This window comes from Henckelia pumila, chromosome 2 (genome assembly GCF_033568475.1).
Source record: "Henckelia pumila isolate YLH828 chromosome 2, ASM3356847v2, whole genome shotgun sequence".
NCBI classification, from domain to species: Eukaryota; Viridiplantae; Streptophyta; class Magnoliopsida; order Lamiales; family Gesneriaceae; genus Henckelia; species Henckelia pumila.
This window is the reverse complement of record NC_133121.1, coordinates 120519538-120534606: the sequence shown is the minus strand read 5'-3', so window position 1 is coordinate 120534606 and position 15069 is coordinate 120519538. Positions and strand designations below refer to the sequence as shown.

The following is a 15069-nucleotide window of genomic DNA, read 5'->3' as shown; positions in this document are numbered from 1 at the left end:
CAATACAGAAAGAACAATTGGAAAGACGAAGCGTATATTTTTGTATTTTTTACTACCCTAAGGGTCGTCTTTCAACCCTCGTGCGAGCATACTGGCTCCATCTTGTTTGAATTCCTGAATCCATCTCCAGGTTGAGTCAACTACAATGGATTTAGGAGCACTCCTTTTTTTGGAAAAAAGAAAACAGGGCAAAAGAAAACAAAATTATAATGGCTGGCTACAGAGCTTTCACTTCCAGGCACAAGAAGCTATCAAATCTCTGTCCATCCAACCAAGATACAGAGCTCCATCCCTTTCTTCAAGTCTATACTTGTTGCAGTAGTTTTCAAGCAATGATTTGATCGTAGCATTTACCAGAGAACTCAAAGGATACGGACTAAAACCGGCCATACCGAACCGGGATCGCCACTTTCCTAGAAGTTCGTGCCTTTCAACCCTTTCTGTTCCCTCGCATGCCATAATGTTAACTACCTCTCTTGCCAAACAGTGTTGCTCCACGCTGATTCGTGCCTTATGTTCCCTTGGAAGAGTCACATCGATTGATTCGAACATAGCAGTGTAGTAATCCAATGCTTCTAGAAATCGAGGGTAAAATGCAGCAGTGTTCGTGTTGAATTCTTGCTCAACTAGTGTCACCACCTTCGGATTCAAGCCTTTCACCATCCTCAGGATTCGGTCTCGATGGTTTTCCGTGTTGACACTTTCATCTGGCATTCGGTGTAACACGAAAGCAAAGTTAACTGCTACGGCCTCATCGGGACGGATTCCAAGATTTTCGAAGTTAACCTCAGAGCCAGATACGGAAGCACCGTGGAATTCGAAAGGAACTTTGAATGTCTTGGCTAGCTTGGATAGCCTCCTTCCCACTATATTTAGTCCTCCCCCACGAGCATATGCGGAAGTCAAATCGTCAATGCCCGTTATTCGAATATGAGGTGGCCCTCCAGGCCGGGATGCAAAAGCCCGGATCAGAGAAATCCATTGGCTCCCTTGACCGATCTGGAAATCAATAATGTGAATCTTATCCTCATCTTTTGTGGCTTCTGCAATGGCACCATTTGCTGACATGTATCCGAATTTGAAGTAAGGGCAAATTTCAAAAAGTATGTGCATATAAGAGAGTAGCTCAAAACTAGCTGGTTCTTTGCATATCAAAGATTTATAAATGGAACTTCCAGAAGAACTCAGCTTCGCCACAAGCCCTTCTAACATGTACGCTCCTAATCGCTGCATTGGTTCACCAGAAACTGACACCAGCTGACGTAGCTCCGACATGAGCCATTGTGCCGTTAGTATATCGTTGTTTGATATCGCTTTTGCACATGCAATGAGTAGCTGCTTCAAGTCCTTCTTAGGTATGACCTCCATCATTTGTCTCAGGCTATCAAGAATCTCTGCTGAAGCCATGCTGCCCAACACCGTATAATCATCATAAGTCTCAATATCTGGTCCAAGCATCACAGTCTCAAGTTCTTTCAACTTGTTCCTAAAGTTATTCGCATCTTCAGTAATGCAAGAAACGCTGGAAGGTGAGCCGTAGTTAGTTTCAGGAGAGTGACAAAGGTGTGATTGAGATTCTTGGTGGGACGAAGAAATTTTGCTCGGGGAATTGAACATAGTAGGGTCTTTTTTGACACTTAATGAGGATGACTCAAGTGTGCAATACCGGTATTGAGAATTCTGGATGGAGGAATGGCTATTTTTATTGTTATGAGCATTGTAATTGGAGCTCGAGTGGTGGTCCAAAGGTTGAAAAGTCAGTGGAAGAGAGTAAGGCGAATCTAGGTACCGAACAGGTTGATGACATAGAGCATTGGACCTGTTCAATTTGATCCTACGAGGTTCAAAATCTTGCATCGAAAGGGTACTTCTTTGTTAAACAACCAAAACTGGATGATGATTGGAAACAAGGGCTTTCAAACTTCCTTCGCCTGCATATAACTGGATTGCCAACATAAGAGTCCGTTCAACAACAGTATAAGCGAAATCTAACGAAAAACAACGAAATATACTAACTTGATTTCAAAATACAATGGTATGTAAAATTGGTTAAATTTAAAACAATTACCACAACAGAACATGCAACAGGACTTGTTTTACCACTGGAAAGGACTAAACACACAAAATATTCCCTTGAAGCCAACAAACGAATACAGATGTCTAAGAAAAACACGAGAGGTATAGAAAAAGGTCACTCTTTTTTCCTTTTTTTTCTTTTTTGCTTCCTCTTTTCTACTTCTGGGCGACCTGAGCAGTCATATAATCAAATATGCAATACTGACAAAGAAACTTATAATTAGGTTATTGGGTCAAAATCTTCTTTAGTGTCAAGGTAATAGATATGACTAGTCAGTCATCCACTTCCGAAGAAAAGGTGAATAATTGGAGTAGACTACAACACTTTCACTTTTAATTTATCAAGAAACCGAAACTTTCAAACCCCTCCACCAGACTTTTTTCCAACTTAAATTTTGAATTACTATTCATAATACTGTTTTCCTTCCGGCAATTCACTCCTATTTCGAATGAAAATTTCAGTCTCTAGCCTCTGCTAATTCTTGGCAATTATACACCTAACAGTGTCAAGAAAACAGCATGTCTCAAGATAAATTAGCAGCAGCAAATGAAGTACGAGAAAATCAGAAAACAATAAATTAAGAAGTGAAACCATAGTACAATTGAGAAATCCAACCTCTGGAACTTAAAGATCTAGCTCCTATCCAGGAAAATTCACATATATTTCAGACAGATTACACATCAAACAGCCGCATTAAACCCTCAAAAATCTCTGCAGTTGAACGGAAGGGGAAAAAAAACCCCATCTTGGTAGCTACCAGCTAAAATATAGCCCAGAAAAAAGAAACAAGAATTTAGTGCGAAACCCACCAACGTAAGAACTCTAAAAAGTTCCAAACTTATCTCTTCTTAGCTGGTGGAATCGATTTATTGCACTGTCTCAAGTTAGTAGAGAGAATGGGAAATGAAATTATGCCTCAACAAAGACGGGAGCGATGTTTTCAGTGTCAGTGATGATATATTCTTTAAAAAAGGATCATTACGATATAAAAAGAAAGGACCCTTGCATTTGTCCAAATCACTGAAATGCCATTGACAATGAGGGTGATAAATATATTTAAATAATGGTCTTCACTCTTTATTTTATAAGTTTTAACTTTTAAGAAAAAAATTTATTTCCTTCGTAAGGTATATACATATATTTGAATAATGGTCTTCACTCTTTATTTTATAAGTTTTTTTTAAAAAAAAATTCCTTCGTAAGGTGTATATATATATATATATATATATATATATATATTGTAAAATAGTTTTACGAATATCTATATGTGTGAGATTGGTCGATCCGATCAAATCTACCATCGAAAATAATATTTTTCATATATCGGATAAAATAGAAGATCCATCTCACACAAATGACGAATTGACTCGAAAATATTGGATGATGAACAAGTTCAATTAGAATTATTATTACCTGCTAAAAAAAGTGATTAATTCCATTCATCCATGATCCAACCAATTTTTTGTAATGTAACCTTGACATGCACACAAGGTTTGTGTTGCGATTAACTTTACTCTCGTGATTTATAGACAATTATATTATCTCGAGGTTTAGTTAGTGTATATTGAATGACAGCGGATGTAATTCCAATCGTCATAAACAAATATATGTATAAACACACTTGTCTATGATATAATTATTAGTAAAAATTATATTTTAAAAATTTATTTTAAATCTAAATTATATCAAGATGCATTGGATATATTTTTAAATAACAAAATAATTTGTAATCATACAATAACTTAAACCTTTTAAAAAATATCAATCACGTTAAAAATTTGTACATATGAATTATCGGGGTATGTATTATTACTACTAGTAAAAAATGCACACGCTTTACGTGTGTAAAAGAAAAGTTTTTTGAAAAACATATAATGGAATTAGAGAAAAGTTTTTTTTGGTAAAATATTGGATAGAAAAATATAATTATAAAATAAATTATTTTGATGATCTCAAGATAATTACTATAACATACTTATCTTTTATATAAGAGAATAGATATAATATCAAATGTTGCGCTGGGGACCTATGAAGAAAATAAATGGTCTGTGATACATACTACGAATCTACGATTGCTAATGTAGGCCACATTTTGTATTTATGGTGTCAATTAATTTCCAAGAACCTAAAAAATATTTTAACCCTTGCTACATACTACGCTTGCTAATGTAGGCCACATTTTGTATTTATGGTGTCAATTAATTTCCAAGGACCTAAAAAATATTTTAACCCTTGCTACTTAAGCAACACAACTCGTCATTTTTAATTTTTTAAACTCGGTTTTTAGACATTTTTTAAGGCAACTGATATTGTATGTACTCGTTCAACATTCTTCAATACGTGTTGATAAATTATATATATTAGTAAATGGTGCACATGCGTTGCATGTACACAAAATATATATTATTTAAAATTGAATATTATTTTATAAACTTGAATTTAATTATAATTTTTGTTTAAATGTTAGGATAATGTGGGTTAGGAAAATGTGGATAATGAAACAAAATGTGGGAAGTTTTTTAATAAGAAATTTACTTTTTTGGACCTCCATTATTAAACATCTTAGAATAATGATAAAGGATAAATTTTAAAATACATTAAAATGACCAAATATTGTTTTTTATGGGGTTTATGTATTATAATATAATAAAAATATGGATATATAAATTTATTTGTTTATTGACTCTCAAGTGCTAGGTATAAAAATGTATTATTTTTACTTTTTGTTTTTACATACAAAAACCAGGGATAGATCCAAAGAGATCAGGTGGTTGCACCCGTCGCTCTTTTACTTTGTCTCATTTCTAGTATAATACATTTTTTTTATGCCCACACTACAAAAATATAACAAATAATTCTCTTTTTTTTTTGGAATAAACTAAAAATTCTCGTTTTAATTTCAAATTTAATATGCTTTCCATGTTATCCCAAACTTTGGCAAGGTTTTACAAATTGGGCTCCTCGCCAAATTCCTATCTACGGAAAATTTTGGCTCCTTAATTAATGTATTTTATATATAAATATACGCAGTTAATAGTTTAAATGGAAGAGCTAAATTATGGAATCCAAATCCATGTATAAAAATACATCATTTAAAGCGCATTAATTCGTTACATTTATTTATGTAAACCACGTGGATTATTTGTTGTTTTTATTTCTATTTTTTATGTATTTTTTTTTATAAAAAACAATAAGTTATAACAAGATAGATTTGGCCGGTCCGGTTTTGAAATATGAGCCATAACAACCAAATCAAATCAATGTATAAAATACGTCATTTAAAGCGATTTATGTGTTACATTTATTATGTAAACCTAGTGGATTCTTTGTTGTTTTTAATATTATTATTTTATCAAAAGCTATGACAAGTTAAAATATATATAACATCACCTAAAAATGAAATTTGTGTATATATAATTCTTCACCAAAATCGACTTCCAACATTTATAGCCTAACTCGCTCATCCAACCTCTTGAAGATGGACCATAATAAATTATATAAAAAACGATTTAATTAATTCTATTGTATTATACAAAACTAACATAATTTCAGATAAACAAAGCTCAATGCATACAGAAGTTGTATCTAATAAACCTAATTGTAACAATCCTCTCTCTTAACTAAAAAAAAAATGAAAGTTTTATATAATGAGTCACGTAATTTGTGATGTCATGACATAAACAACTTTCAACATGAGATGATGATAAAAAAGTCTCACTCGGACCGATCTTATTAAGATATAAATATTACAAGCATGTCTTTTATATATATATATATATAAAAAGTTTGTATTAATAATTTACATGCTGTAATGCGATCGGTTTAATTATATTTTTGCGGTTAATAGATATTAAATAATAATAATGATGAGGATAATAATAATAGCAAGGGCAGAGTTGAGAATTCATTATAAAATTGAAATGAATGAAGTGACCCACACGGCAAAAGAGGGGACAATGCCTTGTAAACTGAGATGAGATAACTCGAGAATCCCACTTTACACGCCTATAATGCATTGCATTTGTCCCAATAAGACATAAAGTTATTCCAAGGTTTTGTACTTGCAATTATAAAGCTTTGCTAAAATTTATTATACTTCGTGTAATATATCGTATTTTACTCAGATATATCGAATCAAATTCAACTTTCAAGATCACCTTACCACGTATGGTCATCAACGTGTAATTAGTTATAAGATAAACATGAGCAGTAATAAGTGATATATATTATTATTAAAATAGTTAGGTCTCTGGAGAGAAATTCATGAACGGATCTGATACAAAAAAGTAATATTATCATGATCAATTAGGTCGATGCATAACATATCTCATTAATCCGTGCGATAATCTCACATAAGTTTTTGTTATTATTTATCGTACATATCCAATAGACATATACAATAGTTTGAAGATCAACATACATTATGTTTTATTGGCTATATATATTGGAATGATTATTCTTTCGAAAAGGAATTTTAATGCATCAATACAAGTATACAACTCAGAGAAAGATTAACAATCATGACAAAGTCACCGAATAATCACCAATCAAGAATGTAATGAACTTACATAATAAGAAAACGCTCGCATTAACGATGATTTAATTACACTAAACCATCGTTGATTTAACAAATAGTAACTAAAGCTTAAAATATAGTATTATTACCAATTTTTAAAGAAATGTTACCAAAATCTTAGCAGCTAAACATAAAACACGAATTCAGTTGATTTCGTGGTGAAACTAAACATTTAATTTGATCACAAAGTTCGGTGAAATATTGGCATGTAAATTCGATTGGATTATGTATACGTATTTACATATTTTATTATTATTATTATTATTATTATTATTATTAATATTATTATTATTATTATTATTATTATTATTATTATTATTATTATTATGCGTCGAATATTGTATTATTCACATCAATTAACCAATAAAACTTAAAATTTGCTTCTTCATAAAAAAAAATATTTTGGATGCTACTCAAAAAAATTATTAACAAGACGATCACGTGTGCGTGCGTTTTGTATTCTTAATCAACTTATAAATATTTTTTAAAAAAAAAAATGCACGCGCGATCCAACCATGTTTCCCATTTTTAATTGCCTCGTTGTCTTGTATATATAATATAGATAATTGGCATGCCTACACTGATTAAGCATGTTATAATTTCTATCATTTGTACTTCTTATGTAGGCCATGCCTTGTCACAAATTGAACTTATTATCAATTATCATTATACAAGCTCCCATTCAAATAACTATTGATTATATTCATTTATTCTGTTAAAATTAAAAATTGAAATTTTGACTCTACTTATAGGTACCTATTTTACTCTGTAAAAATTTATAATTTTGAATATTTTTTTAAAAAAAATTATACCATCAAATCACTGGTTGTATCCCAAAGACTAAAACCGTTGTAATTGTAATATGAACAAATTTGTCAGATGTGACCAAATTCTAAAAGTTCCGGGAAAATACCATGAAAGAATGAACACTGGCAATATTTGAAACCTGACTTTTTTTGTTCCTTCAAGGTCACCAAGACTGACAAAGTTGTTGGCTTTTTTCAGTAAAATAATAAAACCAGTCTTGCAAAATGCCAAAAACCAATACAATTGTAGTCTAAAATTTGTCTAAAATTGAAAATTTGAAAGCAACTAAAAAAAATCAGTTAACGGTGGATCTAAAGTAACATTATATATATTTATGTTTTAATACAATATATACAACTGATCATAAACATATTATAAGCTCGACATATTTTTATTTGAGCTTAGATGATCGATTAAATATATTCCAGACGAGATATTATATACGATTGGTTTACCTAGTGCTGTTTTGTCTTATTGTGGTCTCAAAAGTTGGACAAAGTTTTACCAACAAAACATCTTTTGTTCGGTGATTGTATGGTTATGTAGGACCCCATTTCACTTCTTTTACTTCATATTCTTCTTTGTTTGTTTCCCTCATGTCTCCTCGGGTTTAGGCGACCGGGGGCATCGCCAAGTTTATTTTCAAAGTCATTAAGGGTCCGCATGAGAGAAGAGATTTGGGTTGATTTGGATTTCAAATCTTCAGCTCAAATCTCTCGTGATTGCTTGGAATCCTAATGGATTTGAGTTTTGAAATCCATAGATTTATACGTTTGGATTTAAATTTTATTTTTTTAAAATCTTAAATCCACTCGTTATCTAGGTTATTTCAGAGTCATTTATTTGGTATTACGTGTGGTAGCTTCATGATGCATATGATTGTCAAAACTAGGTAATTTTTCTCCTGAAACATAAAAAAAAACAAAAAACAAAATTAAAAAAACTCTAATTTAAATAATTATTTAGAATTTGATACGACGACTTCTAAAACAGAACCATAATCGATTGAGTAGATCTCTGGTGAGATAGTTTTATGAATTTATGTCCGCGATACGGATCAACCTAATCCATATATAAAGTGTGAAAAGTGTTGAAAAATTGGTTTGTGTACCCATTTGTAATCGATAAAATATTTGTGATTAAATTATTTATTAATTTTAATTAGGGTCAAAAATAAATTAATAAAAGTTCACAAATAATAGTTAGAATTTTATCGGATGAAAAGAGTAAATGAAAAGATTATATGTGTGTGTACATACATATATGCACACACACACACACACACACACACATATATATATATATTGGGAAAAAATTAATAAAATAGAGTTCTCACGGCCATCAGCCCGCCGTTTGAATTGAGAAGGGTGAACTCAAATTGTGAATTGGTACCTTATCAATGAAAGAGGCACATCATTTCAAGGATTTGGCGGAATCATCATGTATAAGCACGAAGGATTGTACCATTTAAGTAAATAAGCATATTTTCATTCATGAATTTTCTGTCTCTATAAATAGATCTCATTTAGAATGAAAAATAATACACACGTTGAAATTCGAAAATAAAAAGAATTTGTGTCCATCATATTCTGCATAGCAGATTTTTGTTCAACATTTTTTGAGGGTTCAAAAAGCATTTTAAAGTTCATCGGGTTTTGTAATTTGGAGTGCTCCTATTACAAAACGAAAATCGTTGTATCTTGAAAGACGATTAACGTATTCCATAAGCACCGTGTATGAGGCAAAATCATCTTAAGGAGGTAGAGGCTAAACCTAGCATCGACTTTAATATTTTGTTTGTGTTTTCATCCGGTATGTGTCGGGAGATATTCGGGAATCAACTAAAAATTTCAGTTTTGAACATAATCCAGATCAAACAAAAAATAATACTTTGTATATAAAATGTAATATTTTTTCATGGATCGAGTAGAATAAAATATTCATCTCATAAAATTAATCTGTGAGACGGTATCAAAAAATTTATTGTGTAATAGCATTTTAGCGAGAACGTTTTGAATCTATATGTTTCAAACCCTTGTATGTGTGAAATAGAGTTAGTTATACGACCAGATCTCGATATAAAATCATACATATCACAATTGTATATTCTTCATGGGTACTTAATTTATTTCTTAGGCCATCTCCAACGTTGCGCCAAAATAGTACAAAACACCATTTTGGCGGAGCATTCCATCTTCAATGGGGGGAGCTTTGCGCCAAATTTGGTGCAAAATATTTTTATTTTTTCTTTTTTAATAATTTTTATTTGTTTTTTATATTTATAAATAATAATTAAATATTTATTTTATTGTTTTAATAATTAAATATTCTAAAAACATTTATTTTAATTATTTATATTATTTAATCAATAAATATTTATTTTAAATAAAAAATAATATTTATTTATTTAAATAATTAAATGATGATTTAAATAATTTTTATAATCTATAAATTAATTTATATAATAATAATTAAATCATAAACTATTTTTTATATAATTATATATTTTTTAATTAATAAAAATATTAATTATATAATTTGAAAAATATTTATTAACGAAAAAATATTTTTTTATAAAAACAATATTAATTATATAATTTGTAAAAATACGTTGAATAAAAGTAATTAATATATGTGAAATAAAAAGAATATTTCGAGAATATTCCTTTTGGTGTAAGATTTGGTGTAAATGAGTTGAAGATAGATATTGTATTTGGTGCAGAAATTGTACTATTTTAGTGCAAAACTTGCACCAAAATGGTGTTTGTGGTTGGAGATGATCTTAGACTACGTTTATATACGTCATCACTTAATTAGAAAAAAAATATTTTATTTAAAAAAATAACTTTGGGGTGAATAGGAACTGATTTTGGTGAGAGTTTTTTTTAAATATATAAAATAATGCCTTAGTTATTTTTTTTTAAAAAAAAATTCAAACTTCGTTTCATTTTTTGTATACTTTTTTTTTACAGATTTTCTTCTTTTATAATTTAATGACAAAATTTATGAAAAAAAATTAAAACAAAATAATGATTGTATAAGTACGCAACACGTATTCCGATACTCTAGTATTTATAAAGCAAAAACAAAACAAAAAATTTTTTCACGATTTTTTGAAACATCTCCGTTTTAAATGCATGACTACAACAGGCTTCCTCAATCAACTCCAAATATTAGGATATGTTTAACCATTCGTAATCTGCATACTCTCTTATTTTGAATACTTTAGCTTATAAGCCAAATATTACCAAAGTTCGCAAGAACTATACTCCATTTTCTGTAATTATATTGGGACGATGTTTTATTAATATATGAATTTAAGTTTCTTCATATTGAAAAATATTTATGTCTACACCACATGAACGCTGACCAAAATTACTCATTTTTTGCAAACTTGAGAAGGTGTCCGAATTGTATAATAGATAGGTTTTTTTTTTTTTTACCAATGATCAGAGTTCGATTCCTCATGTCAACACTATTTCGAATAAGTCTATCGCATAATGTTTGCTCAAACCTCAATGCGGTTTACTTGAAAAACCATATTTTCTAAGTTATCAAGTTATCCGAAAAGTTTATTCAGTGCACGTCTGAAGGTGTTATATATCTTCGTTAAAAAAATTGTCGTAAGCATAGAACAAAACAAATTAAAGGCCGCCTGTATTTACCTCCAAGAGTTATGGAGAAGATAAGTTTTTAATTGGGCCATCTTATTCATAAAGAGAAGTTTTTAGTCGGTTCAAATTATTAAACTGGGCCGCGAACTGATTATTAAACTTGAAGAAACTTGCCAACAAATATATTTAATTGAAAGACGAGTACCCCCATTAAATCCATCACGTACAGAGCTAAGTCACGTTCCACTCTGGTGGAATAGAATAGTTTGGTTGCTCTTAGGAATCATACAAATTACACGATTAAATCAAAATGAAAAACCATGATATTTGCAATTTGTGAGTCATTGCAAATACTACGTTTCATATTTTTAAGTAATACAACGTAATCACATTAGCAAATAGATCAATTTTTCATAATAAGATATTGGATTCAAGTTTCATCCACGATTAAAAAAAACAAATATTATGAGATTTTACACACTATCAATAATTCAATTTGACTCGATTGTCTTACCTCTCACACAAATATTGTCAAGCTTGCAGCAACAAAAAAATGTAGTGTTTGTGAAAGCTTTCAAAAACCACTTCTCGGATCTTTTTTCATAAAGTCTAAAAATTTTGTTAAAAAAAATGAGAAGTACTTCCTAAAAACTGTCCCGAACATTATCGAAGTCAATCTTATAGCTATGGGAAGAAAAAAGTGGTTGCCAACATAGCACAAGAATAAAGAGAGAGAATTCTAACGTTAATACGCCAAAAATTAAGTTATAAAGTTAAAAAATACTTGTTGGAGGTATTGAATAAAAAAAAACTTGTATAAACTAATTCAAACATAAAAACCCCTTGAACTATTGGTTTTCGAACACAAAATGTTATCTTCTTATTTATAATTCATAAATAAATCTAAAAAAATTAATGACATTAAAATAATATTACTTTGTGATCACAAATATGAAATTTTTAGCTACAATTATAAAATTTTAGTTCTATAGGTATGTCTAACATTTATTTCTACTATAAAAATATGAACCATATGAAATTTTTTTGCATTATCGAATTTCATTATTGAACCAACTTTGTATTTTAGAGTGTAAAATATGATGCGTATTTTGGATAGTTATCTATTTATATACTATAAACGTATGTATGACAGACAAAATTTTTTAGAGTGTAAAATATGATATATATATATATATATATATATATATATATATATATATATATATTGGACAGTTACAAGAAAAAGAGAAGGACAATGAAGAAAAAAATTATTTAGATGTAGAACAATTATATATTATATTTAACTCTATTAACATTTGAATACCATTTTAATCTACATAAATGTTTGTATTATATATTTTATTGTTCCGATTATATAGTCCTATCTTTCACACTGATTAAGAAAAATCTTTATAAAATCAAATTCTATAAGTTGAGAAGGGGATTGAAGGTTGTAGATCCATGTAGAAATACTTGGAACATTGTGAAAAAATACTAGGGTTCTAGATTTGTGCGTAAAGAGGTAGAACATTATGAACAATATTTAAACATTATAGACCTAAACTATTGTGGAACATTTTGAGTCTATAAGCTTATGTGACATTGTAGCAATATGTGAAGACATTGGGAAAAAAAATAAAATATACTACAACACATGTAGATATGTAAGATAATCTATAATACTCTATAGTGTAGAATAATATGGCATACACTAGAAATATCTAGATGTTTATGGCTTGTATATATATAGATGTATGATGAAATAACTGTTGCATATGAAATTATGTTCAAAACAAGGAGAAAAGAAAAACTGGAAAACATTTTCAAAGCACGTGTTTCAAACTTGTAAATATAAAAGGATGTTTGTAAAAATAGAAAAAGAGAAAAAAAACGTAAATAGAGAAGGAGCTGGGATTTGTATTTAGTTGTTGAGTTTCCCTACTATTTCTCCTTTTACTCTCTCATTTGATCTCATTTCTTTCTCTCTTCTATTTCTCTGGGTTTAGGGTTTGATCGATTCAAACTGTTCGCAATTGCTTCTCTGGGTTTAGGGTTCGATCGATTCAAACTGTTCGCAATTGTGGAATGACATTAACCAACAATGGCTTTGATGGTAAACAAAAATGACTATGATTTTAAGAAGTTTTCTATCGATCCATTTGAAATTGAGTCAAATAACTGTCGTTTTCTGTCAATGTCTTTGAAAATAATTGTGATTTAGTTTTCTGACAATGCCTTTGATTGTCGTTGAATTTTTTTTCTTGATAAAGTATTGCCATTAATTTTGTTTCTATAGATTATGTTTACTTCAGAGACCTAGAGAGAGATCTTGATTTTTATTTTGGGTTTTTGTGAGTTAAATGAGATGAGTTATTGTGGAAAAAGAATTTGATAATCTGCTTGTTAGCGTCGCTGAGTAAGGTTTAGGCTTCCGAATTGCCTATTCAGTGCTTGTTTGCTTGGCTTTTAAGATCAATTCTCTTCACTTCAAGTGGAATTTCTTTGTGATTGACTATGTTCTGAATCTAAGACACCGTTCTGATCACCATATTACTAATATATGTATAACTATTCTCATCTCATCTCACGTTCTTCTCATCATATTATTTATTCATATATTAACTATTTATTTTACATCAATCAAATCATTAATTGTTTATCTTACATCAATCAAATTATTGAATTTAAATTACTATATTACCCCTTATAAATAATATAATTTTTATTTTATTTATTGTTAAAAGAACAAAATAATCATTTAACATTTTTATATAAAATTTAATCAATAAAATCAAATAAACTATAATCTATCAATCAAATCCAATACTATTTTAAATATCATTTTTATTTATTTTTTATTTTATTATATTACTTATCTATATATTACTTATATTAGGGGTGGAATAGGGTCGGGACCCGTCCCGTAAACCCCCTACCCAACTCCCGTTCCGAAAAAAATTGGGAAACTTTTTTTTCTCCGGATCCCGTACCCAAAATATTTCGGGACCCGACTATTCGGGATCCCGTCGGGTTGGGAGAGAAAATCCCGAATTTTTTTTCATATTCAAGATTTCGTTCAAAAAATAAAAAAATGTAATAATTTTATTAAATATACTATTTAGAAACTTATATTTATAAATAAAAATAAATATTCAACTTAAAACATATAATATTAAAATATTCCGGATAATGTTTCAAAGTTTGTTAAGAGAAAAAATGTATCGGATAATTATTAATAAAATGTTCGGATACAATTTCTAAATAAATTTTGTTAAATAGATTGTAAAGTTAATCTCTTGAGTGTTGTTCTACATATTTGTTCTAATTAGATAATTATAAATATGAATTAATTAAATTATTAATTTAATTTTTTAAAAAATACACAAAAATAAAATGACATTTCATGATTTTATAATTTGATCGTTCCAACAATAAAAATTATGCGAATTAAGTCCACAATTAAGTGTTATATGAGTTGAAACCTAATAATATTTAGCTTATTATATTAATAAAGTTATTAATAAAATATATTATTATATTATTTCGGGACGGGTCGGGAATCCCGTGGGGATAAGATTTTATTCCCGATCCCGCTCCCGATATTAATCGGGATGGGAAAAATCCCGAAATTTCGGGTCGGAAAAATTTCGGGTTGGGATTTTTTCGGGACGAAAATGGGATGGGATTCGGGAAGGATCGGGATTTCGGGAATTTTTGTCACCCCTAACTTATATCATACCTCAAATCAAACGGTGCCTTATTGTTGATTATTTTTTGTATATATGTGGGGTCCTCAGGTGCTAATCTCTAGGGTGGAATAGGGTTGGGACCCGTCCCGTAAACGCCCTACCCAACTCCCGTCCCGAAAAGAATCGGGAAAATTTTTTTCTCCCGATCCCGTACACGAAACATTTCGGGATCCGACTATTCGGGATCCCGAATGTTCGAGATCCCGTCGGGTAGGGGGAGAAAATCCCGAATTTTTTTCATATTCA

At 29.8% G+C, this 15069-nt stretch overlaps 1 protein-coding gene across 4 annotated transcripts; it reads right to left on the bottom strand.

Annotated features, from left to right (window-relative positions):
- Nucleotides 1-32: 32 nt before the first annotated feature.
- LOC140880123 (scarecrow-like transcription factor PAT1) lies at nucleotides 33-3012 on the bottom strand. Of its 4 annotated transcripts, none has more exons than XM_073284255.1 (2): nucleotides 2693-3012; nucleotides 33-1941 (listed from the first exon to the last, which is right to left on the bottom strand). In XM_073284255.1, the coding sequence occupies exon 2, from the start codon at nucleotides 1855-1857 to the stop codon at nucleotides 229-231; it is 1629 nt and encodes a 542-aa protein (XP_073140356.1). In that variant the 5' UTR covers nucleotides 1858-1941; nucleotides 2693-3012; the 3' UTR covers nucleotides 33-228. The 4 variants fall into 4 exon arrangements, with proteins under 4 accessions (XP_073140356.1, XP_073140357.1, XP_073140358.1 ...); XM_073284256.1 differs by having other exon boundaries at nucleotides 33-1931; XM_073284257.1 differs by having other exon boundaries at nucleotides 2887-3005.
- Between the last annotated feature and the right edge of the window lie 12057 nt (nucleotides 3013-15069).

Bases quoted from the DNA above. Each gene is read 5' to 3' on its own strand.
- LOC140880123 (XM_073284255.1), bottom strand. From the start codon at position 1,857: ATGCAAGATTTTGAACCTCGTAGGATCAAATTGAACAGGTCCAATGCT.